The following is a 20,575-nucleotide window of genomic DNA, read 5'->3' on the forward strand; positions in this document are numbered from 1 at the left end:
CACAGCCATAATATTGGTCCTGGTACACTGTTACCTTCAGACACTCATTATTGTATCGCTCTCCTGCCCTTCATAAACATACTGCCTCTTGCTATAGCTAATTGTTTCCATAGTAAAGGTAGCCGGCAGAGGTGTGGTCAGTTCATGCAGCAGGCAGAGAGGGCCTCAGTCAGGTAAGGCCTGGGCACAGGGGTAGAGGCTTCTCCTACCGAAATCTCTATGAAGCCTCTGGACTCCAGACCTTAGTCCGGAAATTTCATCCAGAAAAACAAGTCTGGAGCCCCTCACATATGTGAGAACCCTGTGTACTACAGTAGTAGGGCAACAGATCAGTCTAAGCGGTAGACAAATACATAGTCTACAAAACAGGCCAGGTGGGCAGAAGCATGACTGATAAAACAGGTCCGTTCACGTGGAAGCAATTCAAGCGGTAGGCAGAGGCATAGTTTAAAAACAGGCCAGGGTCAGTTCACGTGAAAGGCAGTGGCATGGTTATTTGAGGAAGCATGGAAAATGGTCAGCAAAGGTGATGAAGATGGGGAAACGGTTAAAAATATATGCTAATATTTTCGGGATGTGTGATAATGTCGGAAGCATTCTCTAATGCATAGGCCGGGTTGGGAGGGACACTAGGGACAATGGTAGCTGGTATCTCTTCGAAATCCTTTTTTTTCTGCATATGCAACACCTTTTTTGGTGACTGCAGCCTGCTTCAAATGGTGGAATGTTGTCCGGGAAGTAGCGCTCATGAAGTCAGCTAACAGCATCAGAGTGAAGGTTTTCTGAGGGGGGTCTTTGTTGATAGATAAGGGACGTGACAACTTCTTTGGTGAATTTTAGGAAGGTGGGGCTTTCCATGGATTTGTTGTTTATAAGCAGAATTTATAAGTATGTATTTGCATTATAAATGTCCAAATGATTACGATAAATCGCTACTTTTTTGTACCAGAAATGGGACCTCCTTTTTGCCAAATAGGGTTGAAGTATTTGGTCATTGAAATCCACCCCCCCATGTAGAGATTATATTCTTGGATGCATGTTGGCTTTTCAATGGGACCTCGTCTTCTCTGAACCTCAATTGTAGTGTCACCAAGTATGGTGGACATCATGTACAAATTCCTGCGATCCTTCCACCTCAAGGCCAGCACTTCATTGCTTCTCAAAGTTGCTTTTTTTTGTTAACTATAGATTGTGGAAAGCCCTTCCTGTTCTTTTTGGAGGTTCCACAGGCCAGGGTTCTTGCAAGGTATAGGTGTTTGAAAAGGGGCAGGCTGGTATAATAGTTATGTGATAACCTTTGTTCAGCAGTGGGAATTTCAGGTCCCATACAATTTTTCCAGTTGTGCCCATGTAGGCCGAGCACTCAGGGGGATGTAGATGGGAATCTCTTCCTTCATATATGCAGATCGCATACAGATATCCCGTGATTCTCTCACAAAGCTTGTAAAATTTTACTCCAAATCTGGCCCTTTTGCTGGGAATATATTTTTTTATTCAAAGACGGCCTGAAAAGGGTACCAGGAACTCAGCCACACATATGTGCTGATCAGGGTCATAGAGTTCTGCAAATCTTTGGAGAAAAAAAATCATGAGTGGGCGAATTTGGATGATTCTGGGGAGGAAATCAGTGGTCTGTTGTTGCTGAAGTGAAGGAAGTGAATAATCATCTCATATCAGGACCTGGGCATTAAGGCAGAATAAATGGGCATGTGGTGGATGGAGTTGGTGGACCAGTAGACATGTCCTTCATTTTTTTTTGTAAGCCCCGTGTTTATGGTGAGGCCCATAAACATTTTGAACTCTATTGCTGGTGGCTGCCTGGTTTTCAGGGCGCCGTACCCTTTTAGGAGGGACACATCTTCCTCTGATTCATTTGCCGATCCACTGCTAGCAATTGGCTCAAATGCTGAATTTGATTCCGAATCGGAATTGGCATTGGAATCTGATGAGAACTCCCCACTGCTCTCATCAATCATAGAGAGGATCTGGAACACCTCTTCACTGCTATAATTTTTTTTGGACATGCTGCTGATGGGCTGTGCAACGGGTGACAGATGAATGGCAGGCGATGGTCACTGATGGGCTGTGCGACGGGTGGCAGATGGATGGCAGGTGCGGTCACTGATGGGCTGTGCGACAGGTGACGGATGGGTGACTGGTGCCAGTCATTGATGGTTGACAGGTAACAGGCGTCGGTCACTGATAAGTGAAAGGTGACAATCACTGATGGTTGACAGGCAATGGTCACTGATGGCAGTCTCTGATGGTGACCAGTGCACCTTTTGGGACTGAGAGGTGACAGGTGATGGTAACTGATGGGTGAGTGATGACGGTCACTGATGGGTGACTGATGAGTGACAGGCGTGACTGAGGTGACTGATGGGTAACTCTCTGCTCCTGGTTCTTCTCTCTTTACCCTGGAAACGGTGTGTAAGGCAACAAGAGCTGGTAACAGCCAGTTACTGATCTGTGTTTACATTTGTGATCGGCCATTGATGGATCGCGGCCGATCACATGCTGAACAGCCATGCCCATTGGCTGTTTACCTCTGTCGGTGATATGCTGTGTCTCTGTGACACGCCACCACCGGCGGTGCCAGGCTGCGCTTCTGATCGCGCACATGCCCTGTTGGAATAGGCAGCTGTCATATGACGTTCGCCAGAACGAGAGCCGCACCTCCCCTCCACCATTTGACTGTGGCGTGCAGCAAGTGGTTAAATTAAACTGCTGTTAGCATGTAATTTCCAATGACAACATCAAATAAATAAGCATCAATTATTTAAAATGGTATGCAAGTCTAGCTATGGGGCTGACTCACCGTATATGGTTATTTGTGACTGTCTATGGAATGTAACTCCTTATGTTGTTCAATGTGATATCTGTTAAAATGACAATAAAAACTTTTTCAACCCTAAAATAGTATGCATGCTATACTATATGATTCAGCCAAATCAGTATTTTTTTTTTTAAAAAGTACTGATTGGGTTGAATTGTTTAGTTGGGTGCCACCGTTAGTATACCACTTGGAATCACCAGGGGCGGTGTTACCCTCTGACCTTCTTTCCCCCACCCCCCTCAGGGGGAGGTGGGAGGTCTTATGCATCACCTTATATTTGAGAAGGTGGAGGTTGGTACATAACCATTCTTTGCTTTGAAGAAGGGGTCGGTCCCCAGAAACGCGTCAGCCAGTATGGTCATTCGTTCTGTCCTATGAGGCTAGAGGGCGTACTTCTGGTTTCTGTATCTGAGATATGTTACAATCCACTTTGGTTTGTGAGTAGAATTTGTATTTTTCATCTTTTACTAAAGTGCTGTAAATAACTATTATTATTTATTATTATATAGGATTTATATAGCGCCAACATTTTACGCAGCGCTTAACAAAATGAACGCAGACATTACAGTTACATTGCAATTTGGTACAAGAGGAATCAGAGGGCAATGCTTATTAAAGCTTACAATCTAAAAGGGAATGTCAGTTGGCAGTGTATTAGTTAGAAGCAGGATATGCTTCTTTAAAGAAAAGGGTTTTGTCTAATTAGATTATGGGACAGTCGGAGAGATTGGGGTAGGGAGTTTCAAAGGATGGGAGAAGCTCTGAAGAAATCCTGGAGGCGAGCATGGGAGGAGGTGACAAGGGAGCTAGAGAGCAGGAGGTCTTAAGAGGACCGAAGAGAGCGGCTTGGTTGGTATTTTGAGACTAGGTTAGTGATGTAGCTGGGGGCAGAGTTATGGATGGCTTTGTAAATTGCACTAGGCATTTGTGCCCTTTTATTTTCTATTGTTTATGTATTATTAGATGCACATTTCCTGTGTGCTTGTAAGTTTGCTTATTTCTTGTACGGTGTTTAATAAATAATAGATTTTAATAAACAACTTGTTTCCTATTTATTCAAATTTCTGCAGGATCGAAACCAGCCGGAAGTTACTGATAAATACTTCCACGACGTTCCGTTTGAAGCTGGGTTTGCTTCAGATCAATCGGATTTTCATGCTATGGGCGGTATGCCAGGAGTGGATGGGTTTACCATGAAAGTTAACGCCCTGTATAAGGTGTGCTATTGTTATTATTATTGCTACTAGAATATTTACACATTTTTCAATCAACTTTAAAATAACATAAACTGACTTTATTCAGAGAACACTGAGCTTAGCAATACAGGTTCATTTATAACATTTATAGCAACACACTTTAAATTAACCTTTGTTTCAATTTGCCTATAAATAGTGCTGTGGTATGTATGCATTAATTCATAGCAAAATTCTGCATTAAAAATATAAATACAGTTAGGTTGTCCTACATGTAATGTACCAGGCACAACAATTTAATTTGATAGCAACAACATAGTAGCAGACTGCACCTATTCTCATTATGTTGACACATTTCACAAAAGAAAATCTACTTATTGATTTCAATATTATTATTATACAGGATTTATATAGCGCCAACCTTTTGTGCAGCGCTTTGCAACATAATATGCATTATACCCGTAATTTATGTACACCTGTAGTGATGCTAAATACATTTTCAAAGAAGGCAGCTAGGGTTGCTACAGGGTATCCCAAAGGTCAGGGGCATCCTGGAAACAAAATGCTAAGGACTGTCATTAGCCTCACCTAAAACATCTGCCTTTAATGCATCACTATAGGCCCAAAACTCTGACTGATGGACTCACTGACCAATAGTGAAGTCTAATGAGAAAGCTTTTCTAGATCTCTAATAGTGTGCTTTGGCATCAGTTGTCACCAGTGTATCTTAAAGGGGTTGTAAATCCTCATGTTTTTTCACCTTGATGCATCCTGCCACTGACCGGCCATCCAGCCATTTAGTCCTGTAATTCCTCTGCCGGAGACGCGCTTTTCCCCTCTGCCCGTCTCGGCTCTTGATTGGATAGATTGATAGCAGCGCAGCAATTGGCTCCCACTTATGTCAGTCAAATCCAATGGCGCAGGGCGGGAGCGAGTCCGGCATTCTGCGTCTATTGATGCAAATGCTGGACTCGGCAGCGCGCCCCTAAGGTAACCCCCTGGGAGAGCGCTTCTACTAGGTGGTTATACGATGCGAGAGGAGCTGCTAGCGCCACAAGGGGACCCCAGAAATCGAGGATCGGGCCACGCTGTGCAAAACAAACTGCACAGTGGAGGTAAGTATGACATGTTTGTTATTTTTTTTAAAAGAACAAAACCTTACAATCACTTTAATGTTGGAAACTGCAAACACAAAGATTATGGTAATTAAAAAGGCACAACTAAAGTAACCTGTTTACTGTAGTCAGTGAACACACAAAAATCATCACAATGAACATAACTTACAGTCAGTAGGATGTGTCCCTTGTACTGATGCCAGTTCTATTAGGTGAAATCCTCCTCCTTCTATGCCCCCTTCCCCCCAATCTTCAGGTACAGTGGGGGTATTAGAACTGTGGGAGCTGTGACAGGCACCCAGCTCCGCCATTCATAGAAGCCATATTACAGCTTTTATAAATGGAAAGTGATCTGTGAATGGAGTATGGGAGTATGGATTCAAATCAAAGAAACTGTAGTATGGCTTCTATGAATGGAGGAGCTGGGTGGACATATTCGGGCACGCTTAATTAAAGACTGTGATGTCCCTTTTGTTCTGTTAACCCCCACCACAACAGAAGATTGTGACAGTGGGGGTGGTTCACATGGACAGAGGAAGATTTCACTTAGAAAAGGCATCAGCACAAGGCACACATTCTGCTGACTGTAAGTTGTGTCCTTTGTGCTCATTTTTGTGTTTTCTATTTTCGTTGTACTTAGGCTTTATTGGGCCGGATTCAGATACAATGGCGTATCTGTCCGGCCCGCGTAACGTATCTCCGATACCTTACGCTGCTCTAACTTTGGGCGCAAGTTCTTTATTCAGAAAGAACTTGCGCCCTTAGTTACGGCGGCGTAACGTATGTGTTGCGGCGTTAGGCCGCGTAATTCAAATGGGGATGTAGGGGGCGTGTTTTATTTAAATTGGGCTTGACCCCGCGTTTTTGACGTATTATTTGAACGGCGCATGCGCCGTCCGTAAAATATCCCAATGTGCATTGCTCTAAATTACGTCGCAAGGACGTCATTGCTTTCGACGTGAACGTAAATTACGTCCAGCCGTATTCACGAACGACTTACGCAAACGACGTAAAAATTTCAAAACTCGGCGTGGGGAACGACGGCCATACTTAACATAGAATACGCCGCACATACCCCTCATATAGCCGGGGTAACTATACGCCGGAAAAAGCCGAACGCAAACGACGTAAAAAAAAACGCCGGGCGGTCGTTCGTTTCTGAATCGATGTAAATACTAATTTGCATATTCCTCGCGTAAACAAACGGAAGCGCCACCTAGCGGCCAGCGTGAAATTGCAGCCTAAGATCCGACGGTGTAAGACACTTACACCTGTCGGATCTTAGGCATATCTATGCGTAACCTGATTCTGTGAATCAGGCGCATAGATACGACAGCCGGACTCAGAGATACGACGGCATATCAGGAGATACGACGGCGTATCTCTTTTCTGAATCCGGCCCACTGACTTCTGCATGGCTCTGTTTTATACACTAACTAAGATGAAAATTATATTTTTCATCTTAGGGTCCCTGAAATTTGACATAAACAGAACACTATACACGCCTTTGTGTAGTGTATGTGCTCTTATATAAATCACGAATGATGCCGCAAGGCAATAAAAAAAAAAAAAAGAAAACGTTTATATCCTGTATGGTTTAGTCACGAAAGATTTTTTTTTTTTAAAGGTTGAAACTGGGCATCAGTGGTACCTTCAAGTTATCTATATTATTGGACCAGAGACAATGGCAGGACCCAGAGTGCAGCGATCTCTAACCTATCAGCTGAGACGTGGACGCAGGGATCTAGTAGACAAGAATGGGCAGCTAACACTGGATGACTCTTTGATCTATGACAATGAAGGAGATCAAGTTAAGAATGGCACAAACATGAAGACTTTGAGCTTGGAAGTGGAAACAGCGGCTACAGCTGCATCACAAACAGGCGCTTCCATTGGAAGTGCATTTGCAGCCATAATGTTATTGATGCTTGTTTTCTTGTCTGTGTGCCTCATAGTACAGAAATGCAGAAAGAATAAGAAAAAGAAGCCACCTAAGGATGTCACAGAAGAATATCCACTAAACACCAAAGTGGATGCTTCAAGGAAAAATATTGAACGTGTGGAAAAGAACTTAAACAGACAGCAATGTACTGTAAGGAACATCAACCTTCTCAGTGAAAGTAAAGATAGCTATGAGGTCAAAGGCGTCAAGATCAAACAGAAGAACTTTGAAGTGAAAGTTCACAATAACTTACATGATGGGACAGAAGTTTGATGATCTATGGGCTAGCACAAAAATATATTTTGATACAAAATATCTGCTCTTTTATACAAATTAAACAAGAGAACGGAGCACCAGTATTTTTCTATTAGTGAAAAGGGAAAGTAATAGAGTGATGAACGGATGTGCAGTATGTACTTTGACTCACAACTGAGCTACCTCGTTACGCCCATGCGTGTGTGAGATATCGGGAAAATGTTGACATTTTTTTTTGTCCTTTTTCCCCTAGTGATGCACTGCACATATAAAACACTGCCACCAAAGGTCAATCACATGTCATTGTATTATAATTAATAGCTTTACCTGCACTGTATTCATTTTATAGCAAGTGATCCAACCACTAAACACATTATTTTATGTTTTTCATTATTTTATGTCATTATTGTATACTTTCAAAGTCTTTGTCTCTAGGATGCAAATATTTTCCATATACCATTTTTACATTTTTTTGTGATACGTTAAAATAATTCTGAAAATATCAACACATCTTTTTTATGAAGGTTAATAGGGAACCCATACTGATATGCTTAATTTATTAGGTTTCCTGTAGAATATTATTTTAGGGTTAAGAGGACAATTCTCCAAGAAAAATCATTAAAGTTAACCTACAGTATGTTTTAACTTTTACACCCCTATCAAGAAAGTGAACTAGACCCACCGATTTAACAGTTTCCCAAAGCAGTTACTTTCAAGGCATATTGTGAATGATAACTTATAGTTTGCTTATGTTTAGCTTTAAACTGAGCTGTCAAGCCATCACATGGCAACTGCAGATCTAACAGAGGCTAATATGGCCATTTCCTTGGCTCTAAAAGGATGGGAGGCTTTAGTTCCACTGTAGGTGTATATCTGGACAAAATAAAAAAAATGTTCATATCTGCTATGTTTTGTCTCTTTAAAAATGCTGCACATATAGAATAATATATATTGATCTGCCAGAAATCCAGCAATCTGCCAGCTTACTGTACTGAGTTAGCAACTTTCCCCTGCTGGACAACAAAATACCCCCTTTCCTGGTGTTGTGGATATGATAAGATAGGGAGGAGTTCTTCAGTGCCGAAGGGAAGAACATAGGCAGCATTGCTTGGGGTTTAAGTGCAACAGGGGTACTGGATTTCTGGCAGATCACTGGGTATTTTTCTATACGTGCAGCTTTTTTTTTAAGAGACAAAATTTGCCCATATTACAGAGATGTACTAAATTCTTTTTATTTTATCCAAACATACATTTCAATGATGACATATTCTGTAGCATTGTGGCAACTTTTTTATTAATTTTATAAGTTCAGAATATGTCTGAAGGCCTTTATTGTGCTTACTACTGAGCATAGATAGAAGGTGGTAGCAGGAAGGATCAGCCTGCAGACTGAAATAGGCTACATTTGTGATATTCTAGGAGGAATAAATATTATACACAAAGTATTATTTTATGAGGTAGAACGGCACTGTAATATGTGTATGGTTGCCTATAAACCTGCATTATTGTTCTTGTAATTTTATGGAAATAGGCTTATTTGTTTCTAAAACACTGGATTAAACACAATTAAAATGAGTTTGCAGAAGCAACATCAATAATTAAAATTACTAATAATTTGTATTTCAAATAAAAAATTAACATACTTTTGAAATATATAATACATTATTAGTCTACATTTTTACATTGAGACCTCAAACCGCTGTCTACTACTGTAACTTTTATTTTACATTAAAAAAATCTCTCTTTTTTTTGTAACACTGGCAAGTAATTAAATCTGCATAGATCAGTGGAGAAAAAAACTATTTTCAGGCTCTATTAATTAAGCATATTAAAACTCATAATGCTCAATAGAATTGATAATTAGACCTCAGTGCCAATTGGCTTTGCTCTGCTGTGAAGCTAACATCTAGAAATGGTGGAAAGTCTATGGACCTAACAAAAAAATCTTCCATACTGTATGTTAGTTATGAGTAAGCTGGTTAGGCTACACTGTCTATAAACTATTGCGCACATATGTGTAGAGGGAAAAAAACTACTGCAAGTGTAATTTGTGCAGGTACACACTGGAATACATGGAGCATAAAGGGTCTTTTTTGTTTGGCAAGGGAAGGGATGTTGCACATCTTACAAAACTACTACTGAAAATACAGCTTGCAAAAATGCTTTTGGAATTTAGTGGTAACAAAATACCTATTTATCTTAATTTTTATATTTTTGTTTTGGTAAGAAGGAAATATTCACTATTGAAAACGTGTTTCTGCATATGCATTGGAATTTACAGAGCAAAATGGATCCCTCTACTCATTTTTTTATTTTTGTTTTCATGGTGAGAGAGTTGTAGAGACAGTTTTATGTCATGCACCAACTCGGCTTCACTTTAAAAAGGCTCCCTGCTATTATATTATGATTCTCACTACAAAAAAAAATATTAAAGATATTTTTATAGACAAGAATACATGACAGGTTATTTTTGTACACGTTCTATGCAATATGTAGTTTGCCTTTAGAAAGACATTTCCAGTAAACTTCCAGATTGGTATTTATTTAGACATGGAAACATAATTATATAATCTCAGTAGTCAAAACAAATGAATGAAAACATAAAGAAAATCTGATTGCCTACTGCATTATTTTGTGCTTTTTTTATATAAAATTATATAAATGAATCTCTAAATCTGAAAAAAAAAGCCTAAACAACAAAGATGAAAATAAGTCTGTACTAAAATTTTAGGAGGTCACATACAACCAATGAATAATATTGTCTGGATGTTCCAAGTTCCCCTAGGTTCATGTAATATTTTATTTATGGTCCAACAAGCATTCAATTTTTTTTATATAAACTGCAGAGGGTAGCAAGAATCTATATTATTCATTAGAGCCAGTATTTTGTGCCATGTAACATTTTTTAACTTATTGCAATTCCAATCTTTTCAATGCCTTACTGTATGTAGAAACTCTGAAAACACAACCTGAAGCATTATATTGCCTCTTGTTTTTAGCCTAGACTAAACCCAGATTGTATAGCATGGTTGTCATTTTGCCTTTCTTGAAATGCTGGGGAGGTTGCTTTGGACAGTTGTGTTGTTGGAATAAAAAAAATGCTGGAAAATGATGTGAGTGTGCACAGAGCGAAACGCTCACTAGGGGAGTACTGAGCTCCTCTCACTCACTATGTGCACAAGACGAGTCTTTGTATGAGATGACTCAGTATCCCAGTTATGGTGCTTTAAATGTAGGAATACCAACGTACCTATTGTTTTTATATATACATATATATTGTACCTGAAATATATGTGCCATGAAACATTTATATTAATAAAGAGAATTTTGGTAATATTGACTAAATTGTCTGTAGTTTATAATTTTCCAGATGTTCAGTGGCATAGACGCTGGTAGTGGCTGTCACTTTTTTCTACAAGTATAGCAACAGCACTGCCTCATGTATCTGTATAGTTCAGGATACTTATGTGCAGAAAAGAGAAAATGTATATGCCATTGGCTGAGGAAACCTTCTACAAAACTGGCATTATGGCATTGGAACATCGATGGACGAAGTACAAAGGCTTGAAAGGCGATTATACTGAGAAATGACATGTAAACTATTTCTATACAAGGCTAAGAAGTTTTCTCTCCTCCCTTGTATATAGGGCTGTTTAGCGCCAACATGGTGGTATGTAGTTCAGGCACCTCCAGCACTGAATGTATGTGTTGACAAGGGGTACTGGGATGTGCTGAAGGGTCTAGTGTTTCTTGAGGGATCTATTGGTGCTGGTTGCTGAACAGTCTATGCTGGCTGCTAGGGGGTCTATTGTTGCTGGTGGGGGTCTATTGTTACTGGGGTGGATCTGTTGTTGCTGGTGGGAAGTCTATCTGGCTGAAGGATATCGATTTTACTGCTTTTCTTTTTATTGTCTATACTTGGCACCACCAAATCAAACTTGGTTCTGTATCCTCCAAAGGGGGCTGTACTTGTAGGTGGGTAGGGAAAAATAAATGTGTATATATATATATATATATATATATATATATATATATATATATATATATAAAATATATATACACACACATACAGTATCTCACAAAAGTGAGCACACCCCTCACATTTTTGTAAATATTTTATTATATCTTTTCATGCGGCAACACTAAAGAAATTACACTTTGCTACAATGTAAAGTAGTGAGTGTACAGCTTGCATAACAATGTAAATTTGCTGTCCCCTCAAAATAATTTAACACACAGCCATTAATGTCTAAACTGCTGGCAACTAATGTTAGTACACCCCTAAGTGAAAATGTCCAAATTGGGCCCAAAGTGTCAATCTTTTGCGTGGCCACCATTATTTTCCAGCACTGCCTTAACCCTCTTGGGCATGAAGTTCACTAGAGCTTCTGTCAGGGGTGGGCTCCGCCCTTCCTTCTCTGTGCTGGCAGCTCAGCTGTCAGCTAATTGCCAGCTCCCATCTCTCCACAGTGATCCACCTGTTGATGATCCTGCTCATCAGCTCTGCCTACTTAAAGCCTTCCAGTTAATTTGCTCTTTGTCTTCGCCTGTGTTAACATCACAAGAGACTTTCTCCTGCATTCCTGTTGAAGACCTGCTTGACTGACGTTCCCTCTGGTTACAGATCCTGCTTGCTGTACTACTTACCTTTATCGCTGGCTCTTGGACATTGGCTTGGCCGACTACCCGATCTGGTTACTGAACTCTGGCTATGTTTTGACTATGCTTACTCGGTTGACCTTTTTATTTTTATTATTAAACTAGTGTGATTTAATTGTACTTCTGTTTCGGTCTGATTCATGGTTTCTGACAGCTTCACATGTTGCCACTGTAGTCCTCTTCCACTTCTCCAAGACGACATCACGGAACTGGTGGACGTTAGAGACCTTGAGCTTTTCCACCTTCCGTTTGAGGATGCCCCACAGAAGCTCACTAGGGTTTAGGTCTGGAGACATGCTTGGCCAGCCCATCACCTTTACCCTCAGCTTCTTTAGCAAGGCAGTGGTCATCTCTGAGGTATGTTTGGGGTCATTATCATGTTGGAATACTGCCCTGGGGCCCAGTCTCCGAACTGAGGGGATCATGCTCTGCTTTCTGTATGTCACAGTACATTTTCGATATCTTGGTTCCCTCAATGAACTGTAGCTCCCCAGTGCCAGCAGCACTCCAAAAAATGTTTCCATAATAGCCAGGCTCAAAGTTGTGAAAGGTGAAACTCCTGCGCTGTCTGTGAATACAAAGGGGGTGGAGGGTGGGGGGAGGGAGAGTGAAAGGGGCACTGCTGCAAAACCTAGGAAGGTCTTCCTTGATAGACAAAGTGATAATGGAACAAGTGAAAGATGTCTGCGCTGTGAAAACACACTATCAATAATATATTGCAAATGTGTGAAAGGGGGGGAGGGACACAAGTGACAGTGAATACGTGGGTATGCCGTGGTAATAACTATAGATAGCAAAAAATTGAACAATAACTCAGTAAATATAAAAGATACACATATGCAACAAAAAAAAAAAAAAAAAAGTCCAAGAAACAAAAGAAACTCCAGGTCTCCAAAAGTCTGGTAAGTCAGATGGTTGAAAAATGAGGACAGATATTCATTGTTTACCAAGGTTTATTGTAAATTTAAATGCGAATAGGCATAAATACAATAATAAAATAGGCAGAACACAATACAGCCAAATGTTGTAATAAAAAGTACATCAATCATGGTATAATGATAATGTAGTAGTTCCATATGAGATATCGAGTAGCTATAATTAAACTTGTGTTATATAGAAATGGAGACATTACTTACACATAAAAAAGGAGATGGGGTTGTACATAAACAGTGAAGGTGGGGGGAAAAGGAGACCGGGTCTGTCCTAATAAGGGGTGGACCAGGTAGACCACTTAGAGTAATATATATGTAAGCTATCATTAAGAGTATGGTAGACTCTCTCAGAGAGTTTAAGAGTTTCCATGCGGTCTAAGACCTGTTGCCAGGAAATTGTGCTGGTTTTCCAGTTAAGTGCGACCATCCACTGTATAGAGCTACACATGGAGTGTAGTAGTCTGACGTTTGGTGTGGGGATGTTAGGGATCCCTGCATAGAGGATACTGATTTGGGGAGTGAGGGAAATTTTTTGTCCTGTGGCCGCTTCAAATTTTGTTGTAGCAGTTTTCCATAATTGGTCCAATAGGGGGCAGCTCCAAAACGTGTGCAATAGGGTACCAAGTTCCGCACAGCCTCTGAAACAATTTGGGGAGATAGATACATAAAAGGAGTGTAGTTTAGAGGGGGTGAAATACCATCTGGAGAAAATCTTAATTGGTGTTTCTCTAAAGGTTATGGCTTTGTTACATTTACGGAGATTCTCCGCCATAGAGTACCAAGTCTCAGGGGAGATTGTGATACCCAAATCTTCTTCCCAACGTATCATCTGGGAGGACTTCTCATCCATATTAGTGCTATTGAGGTAGTCATATAAACGAGAGATCACCCCTCTATCTCTTGAGGAGGTTAGGCATATCCTCTCAAATAAGGTTCTAGTGGGGAGGGTGGATAAAGAAAAGAATTGTGCATAAAAGGATCTAATAAGCCTGTAGTTTTCTAGTTCTGAGTATGGAAGGCCACAGTCCCTCTGTAACGCTGCAAAGGACCTAAACTCCCATTTAGATTGAAGTGAAGCTAGGGTGATGAGGTTATTATCAATCCAATACGAGAACCGTATTTTGTTTGTGAATGCGAGGTTAAGTCTGGGGTCACCTAGAAATGATGTGAGAGGAGATATGGGTGATGAGAGAGAGTGTGAGTCCTTTATTTTAACCCAAAATTGAAAGAGATGGGCAACAACCATATTAAGTTTGGATAATTTTCTATAAAGGACAGTATTGGACCACAATATGCCCTGAAGGTGGTATGGTAGGACCGTTATGGATTTGAACTTCTTCCAAGGTAAATTATTTAGTGGGGAGAACCACTGGGATAATTGGGAGAGTTTTGTTGCCAGATAGTAATGCCAAAGATTGGGGAGACCCAGGCCACCTTTCGTTTGTGGACGGTGTAAGAGAGCGTAGCCATATCTGGGTTTCTTGCCTGCCCAAATAAATTTGTTAATGGTTTTTTGTATGCTTTCAATTTTGGTTTTTGGGACAAGTATTGGGAGGGAGCGAAAGTAGTAAAGTAATTTAGGGATAATATTCATTTTAATGGCGCAGACCCTGCCCAGAAAGGAAATGTGGTAGGAGGACCAGGTATTAAGGAGGGAACTAATGCGAGTGAAGACGGGGGGATAATTGGCTCTATATAAGTGATTATATGATGAGGTGATATTAACCCCTAAGTATTTGAATGAGTCCGGGCACCATACAAATGGGAAGTTATTACGTAATGTGGCCTGTAGATCTGAGGTTAGGTTGAGTGGGAGAGCTGAGCATTTGTTAGGGTTGATTTTAAGGCCAGAGAGGGCATGGAAGGAATTTAGTGTGTCCAGGAGAACTGGGATAGAGAGGAGGGGTTCTGTAAGAAATACTAGTGCGTCGTCAGCATATAGGCTGATCTTGAATTCTGAGTTGCCTCTCATGTATCCCCTAATATCAGTGTTGGACCTAATTGCTTTGGCGAGGGGCTCTATGGCTAGAGCAAAGAGGAATGGGGATAAGGGACATCCCTGTCTAGTGCCTCTACCTAATGGGAAGAATTCCGAATTGTTGCCCGGGATCTTAATGCGAGTGTGAGGGGAATGGTATAGGGCGTTAAATCCCTGAAGAAAATTACCTGCGATTCCAAATTTGGGGAGGAGCTTATTCAGGTAGGACCAGCTAACGCTGTCGAAGGCTTTGTGGATGTCTAAGCTCAAGAGGAGGGCTTGTCTGGAATTCAAATTAGCATCTTGGATTACGTTAGTCACCAGTCTGATGTTGTCGACTATTTGCCTGCCAGGGATGAATCCTGATTGGTCTAGATGAATTAGGGGAGATATAACTGTGGCCAGTCTGTCAGCAAGGATTCTGCCAAATATTTTAAGGTCGTTATTTAATACTGAAATTGGACGAAAGTTTTGGGGGAGGGTGTGATCCTTATCTGGTTTAGGGATCAAGGAGAGGTTAGCTAAGAGCATCTCTTCCGGGAAATGGTTACCTTCCAAGATGTGATTAAACAATTTCATAAGACTAGGAGCTAATAAGGGGGCAAACTTTTTATAGTAGGATGTTGTGAATCCATCCGGGCCTGGGGCTGTGGAAATTTTGAGGGATTTAATTACATTGGTAATTTCTTCTATCGTACAAGGTCTGTTTAGGGATTCTGATTGATGGTCGTCTAAGGAGGGGAGTTGTAGGTCGTCTAACCAGGAGTTGGCTAGTGTATTGGAATCAGTACATGGGTCCGACAATAGTTGTTTGTAAAAGTCTGTAAAAATGTCAAGGACTCCATGAGGATGTGTAATGAGGTTTCCGCGGTTGTCACGTAGTTTGTAGACATGTGTGGGGTTGACATCCTGATTCAGTTTCCTGGCAAACATTGCCGAGGGCGAGTTGCTATGTAAAAAGAATTTGGCCTTTGAGAACCTCAAAGATCTTTCCGTGTTGGCCGATAAAATATGGTCAAGGGCCCTACGTTTGGCTTGGATCTGTTGTGTGATTTCTAGGGACGTCGTGTGTTGTAATCTATTATATAAGTGGTTTAAGTCATTTGTCAGACATTTGATATCAGCAAGTCTTTCTCTATTTTTAGTTGCGGCAATTTTTATAATGTGACCTCTTAGAACTGCCTTATGGGCAACCCAAAGGGAAGTGGGAGGAGTGTCGTCGTTGATGTTGTCTTTGAAATAGTTGTCTATGTGTGTTGAAATGGAATTTCTATTCCCAGGGTCTGTCAGAATAGAGTCATTAAGGCGCCAATTATAAGTAGAGGAGGGGAGGCCTATGTGTGATGTGTCAAAAGAGGTGATGTCATGATCAGCCCATGGGCATGGGTGAATATGTGCTTGCGTGGAGTTTGCTAATAGGATGGGGGTGCAAAATATGTAGTCCAATCTGGCATAACAGTCATGTGGGTGGGAGTAATGTGTATATGCTTTTATTCCTACATTATGAGCCCTCCAGGAGTCAATTAGCTGGTTCTTATTAATGAGTCTGTTAATTGTTTTGGAGAAAGATTTAGTGGAGGGGTTGATTTTACTTCTGTCTAGAGCAGGATGTGCCGTTAGATTGAAGTCTCCACCAAGAATAATGTGAGGAGAAGTAAATCTATCTAGGGTGTTAAAAAAATCTGAAAAAAAAGAGGTTTGAGATTCATTTGGGGCGTATACAGAAGCTATAGTGATCTCTTTATTATTAATGGTGCCCTTTAATATGATAAAACGGCTATCTGGGTCTTTAAAAATATGTTGGATATCAAAAATGACAGAGTTGCGAATGAAGATTGCTACTCCACGAGTTTTATTGGAAAACGTAGTATAGTGGTGTTGTCCATATGATCTATTAAAAAAAGTTGGATGATTGGAAGTGGCAAAATGCGTTTCTTGGAGTAAGACAATATCAGCTCCTAATCTCTTATAGTGTTGAAATGCTTTTTTACGTTTGTGGGGCGAGTTAAATCCTTGTGTGTTATGGGAGATTATCCTAATAACCATGCGTTGGCACTGTGTGGGCTATCGACAGAATAGGCTTTGATCGGGAACAAAACCAGAAAAGCAGTTTTCTAACCCAACACATAAGCAAATATGTAGTAATTGTCAACGTAAATTCACATACAGTTTGAGAAATTGTGTAAGATAATCGTGCATATCTCCTATAAAACAATGAAAAAGTAAATAAAATGGTGCATGAGAGATGAAAACGTGTGAAACGTACAATCCATTGGCTGTCAAAATATATGCTTATCCAAAAAATGGCCCTAGTGGCCAACAGCAGGAACCACAAAATTGACAATGAGAATGAATAAACTGTGGGGACAGGATAAAACCTGTCAAACTTACAATAAGAACATGTAACAGAATGTGGGACAAATATGTCCCTGGCCCACAAACTGCTCAAGTGATGCCCCATCCTAAAATGGAACAGCAGTCGAGAACGGTTGTGGGAGTGGGGTCAATCTAGCGACGACGGATGCTCCAGGCTTCTTGAAAAAAACAGGAAAAAAAAGAAAAGTAATAATGGAAAAAATTTGAAATGATCTTTAAACAAGATTTGGTTCAGTGTGAATTTGGCGGGAGCCCCCACCAGAGTAAAGGAGTGATGGAGTGGAGCAGATGATCCAGTATCACACATTGCGAGACAGGTTGCTGGTGATTGAGAGCAATACAGGCCGATCAGAAATATTTGAAACAAAAAAAAAAAAAAAAATGAAAGAAAAAAAAATAGAAAAACTGGCCAGGTCTGGGCGAGACTGGACCAGCCTGCAGTGAGAGTGTTAGTTCTGGATATGATAAGTACATGCTCAGGTAAAATAAAAGCAAGGACACGTAGTTATGAACTCATGGTGGTTGTGCTGACCTACTATAGTCTATCCGTAGAAGGAAGGTTAGGTAGGGAGGTCATTAGAGATGAATCCACTGGAGAGTTCTGAAGTGAAAGATGATGATGTGTCCCAAATCAATATTCAATTTTGAAGAGAGGGATAATAAAATAAAGTGAAAAAGAGAAAAAAAAGGTTCTTGTGAGGGGAGAAAAAAGTGTCACTTAAATCAAATCGTGGAATGATCAAATCAGCTCACATAGGATGATTCTGAAAGGAATGGATCAATCTTCTTTGGTCCCTTTGGCTACGTCTAGATGATGGGGTCGACCAGATCGGTGAAGGTCTAGGTGTAGTGGGGGGGCGAATAAGAGGGTCCTGGGTTAGCAGGCCCAATTTCACCAGCAATTCTTTGCCCTCGATGACATTGTAGACCGTATATGTGGATCCGTTGTGTGGGATCGTAAGCTTAAAGGGGAACCCCCAGCGATACCTAATCCTGGCAGCCTGCAAGATGGTGGTTACTTCTTTCATCCTGCGTCTTCTGTCAAGAGTCGCAGGGGATATATCAGGGTATATTTGGATTCTTTTACCCTCCATGGTGAGGTTGGTGGAGTTCCTAGAGGCACGCATTATTTCTTCTTTAATAAGAAAATCCCTCATACACAACACAATGGGCCTGATTTACTATGCTCTGTGCGCTGCGCTGGTTCATGCGTTAATTAGTACTCCGGGTGGAGGCTTAATTGGGCGCATGAACCAGCGTAGCAGCCGGCGCATTGAAACTAATATGTAAAGCCGCGCCGAACTCCCTATAGAAGTCTATGGGAGAAATCAAAAGTGTTCATTTTAAAGGCTAATCTGCAAGTTTTTGTCCTAAAAAGTGTTTGGGCACCTCAGTCCTGCCCCAGGGGACATGTATCAATGCATTTTTTATTTTTTAAAACGGGCCGTTTTTTTCGGGAGCAGTGAAATTAATAATTCTTAAAGTGAAACAATAAAAGTGAAATATTCCTTTAAATTTCGTACCTAGGGGGGGTGTAATGTCAGCATGTGAAATAGCGCATTTTTCCCGCACTTAGAACTCCCCCCTGCACAAAGTGACATTCAGAAGGAAAAAAGTCATTTAAAAATTCACACGCGGCTATAATGAATTGTCGGCTCTGACAATTCTAAAGGGATTCATTCATAAAACAAACAAAAAAATGTGTAGGGGTTCCCCCAAATTAAATTACCAGGCCCTTCAGGTCTGGAATGGATATTAAGGGGAACCCCGCCGTAAAAAACCAAAAAAAAAAAAGACGTGCGGTTCCCGGCAAATATCCATTCCAGACCCTTCAGGTCTGGTGTGGATTTTAAGGGGAACTCCACCCCAAATTGAAAAAAAAATGGCGTGGAGTCCCCCTAAAAATCCACACCAGACCCTTATCCGAGCACGTTGACCTGGCCGGCCGCAGAAAAGAGGGGGACAGAGTGCGGCCCCCCCCCTCTCTCCTGAACCGCACCAGGCCACATGCCCTCAACATGGGGAGGATGTCCCCATGTTGATGGGGACAAGGGTCTCATCCCCACAACCCTTGCCCGGTGGTTGTGGGGGTATGCGGGCGGGAGGTTTATCAGAATCTGGAAGACCCCTTTAACAAAGGGGACCCCCCAGATCCTGACCCCCCCCCTGTGTGAAATGGTAATGGGGTACATTGTACCTCTACCATTTCACCCCAAAAAAAATGTCAAAGTGTTAAAAATGACAGTAGCCGGTTTTGACAAATCTTTTAATAAAATCTTCTTTTCTTCTTTCCTTCGGGTTTCTTCCGCTGCTTCTTTCTTCTCGTTCACATCTTGCCCGACGTGTTCTTCTATCTTCTCCGTCCGTCCTTCCGCTTCTGGTCCGCATCTTGCCCGTTGTCTTGTCCTGTCTTCTTCTCCGGTCCGCCTCCTCGTCCGCATCTTGGTTCTTCTGCGGTGTTCTTCTCGTCCCCGGACCCAGCGTTTGAATTTGATTTGGCCGCCGTTTTCCCGCTCTGGACCCGCCCCCCCTCTGACGCCACAAGTAAACTCCTTAGAAGGTCATGTGCGTCAGAGGGGGGGGGCGGGGTCGCAGAGCGTCACACAGCGGGGGGAATTCAATTTCAATCGCGCCGCCCGGAGAAGAAGTTCCCGCCGTGTCACACTCATGTGACCCCGCCCCCCCTCTGACGCCACAAGTAAACTCCTTAGAAGGTCATGTGCGTCAGAGGGGGGCGGGGTCGCAGAGCGTCACACAGCGGGGGAATTCAATTTCAATCGCGCCGCCCGGAGAAGAAGTTCCCGCCGTGTCACACTTATGTGACCCCGCCCCCCTCTGACGCACATGACCTTCTAAGGAGTTTACTTGTGGCGTCAGAGGGGGGCGGGTCCCAGGAGCGGGAAAACGGCGGCCAAATCAAATTCAAACGCTGGGTCCGGGGACGAGAAGAACACCGCAGAAGACCCAAGATGCGGACGAGGAGGCGGACGGAGAAGAAGACAGGACAAGACAACGGGCAAGATGCGGGACCATAAGGCTGAAGGACGGACGGAGAAGATAGAAGAACACGTCGGGCAAGATGTGAACGAGAAGAAAGAAGCAGCGGAAGAAACCCGAAGGAAAGAAGAAAAGAAGATTTTATTAAAAGATTTGTCAAAAACCGGGCTACTGTCATTTTTAACACTTTGACATTTTTTTTTGGGGTGAAATGGTAGAGGTACAATGTACCCCATTACCATTTCACATAGGGGGGGGGGCCAGGATCTGGGGGTCCCCTTTGTTAAAGGGG

At 41.7% G+C, this 20,575-nt stretch overlaps 1 protein-coding gene across 1 annotated transcript in view; it reads left to right on the plus strand.

Annotated features, from left to right (window-relative positions):
- The window catches only part of FRAS1 (Fraser extracellular matrix complex subunit 1), a 660,838-nt gene extending 650,157 nt beyond the window's left edge, over positions 1–10,681 (plus strand). The window contains exons 73-74 of the mRNA XM_040324225.1: positions 3,907–4,053; positions 6,772–10,681. Of these exons, the coding sequence (XP_040180159.1) occupies positions 3,907–4,053; positions 6,772–7,359 (735 nt within the window). The 3' untranslated portion in view covers positions 7,360–10,681. The remainder of the gene's footprint in view (positions 1–3,906; positions 4,054–6,771) is intronic.
- Positions 10,682–20,575: the final 9,894 nt, after the last annotated feature.

This window comes from Rana temporaria, chromosome 1 (genome assembly GCF_905171775.1).
Source record: "Rana temporaria chromosome 1, aRanTem1.1, whole genome shotgun sequence".
NCBI classification, from domain to species: Eukaryota; Metazoa; Chordata; class Amphibia; order Anura; family Ranidae; genus Rana; species Rana temporaria.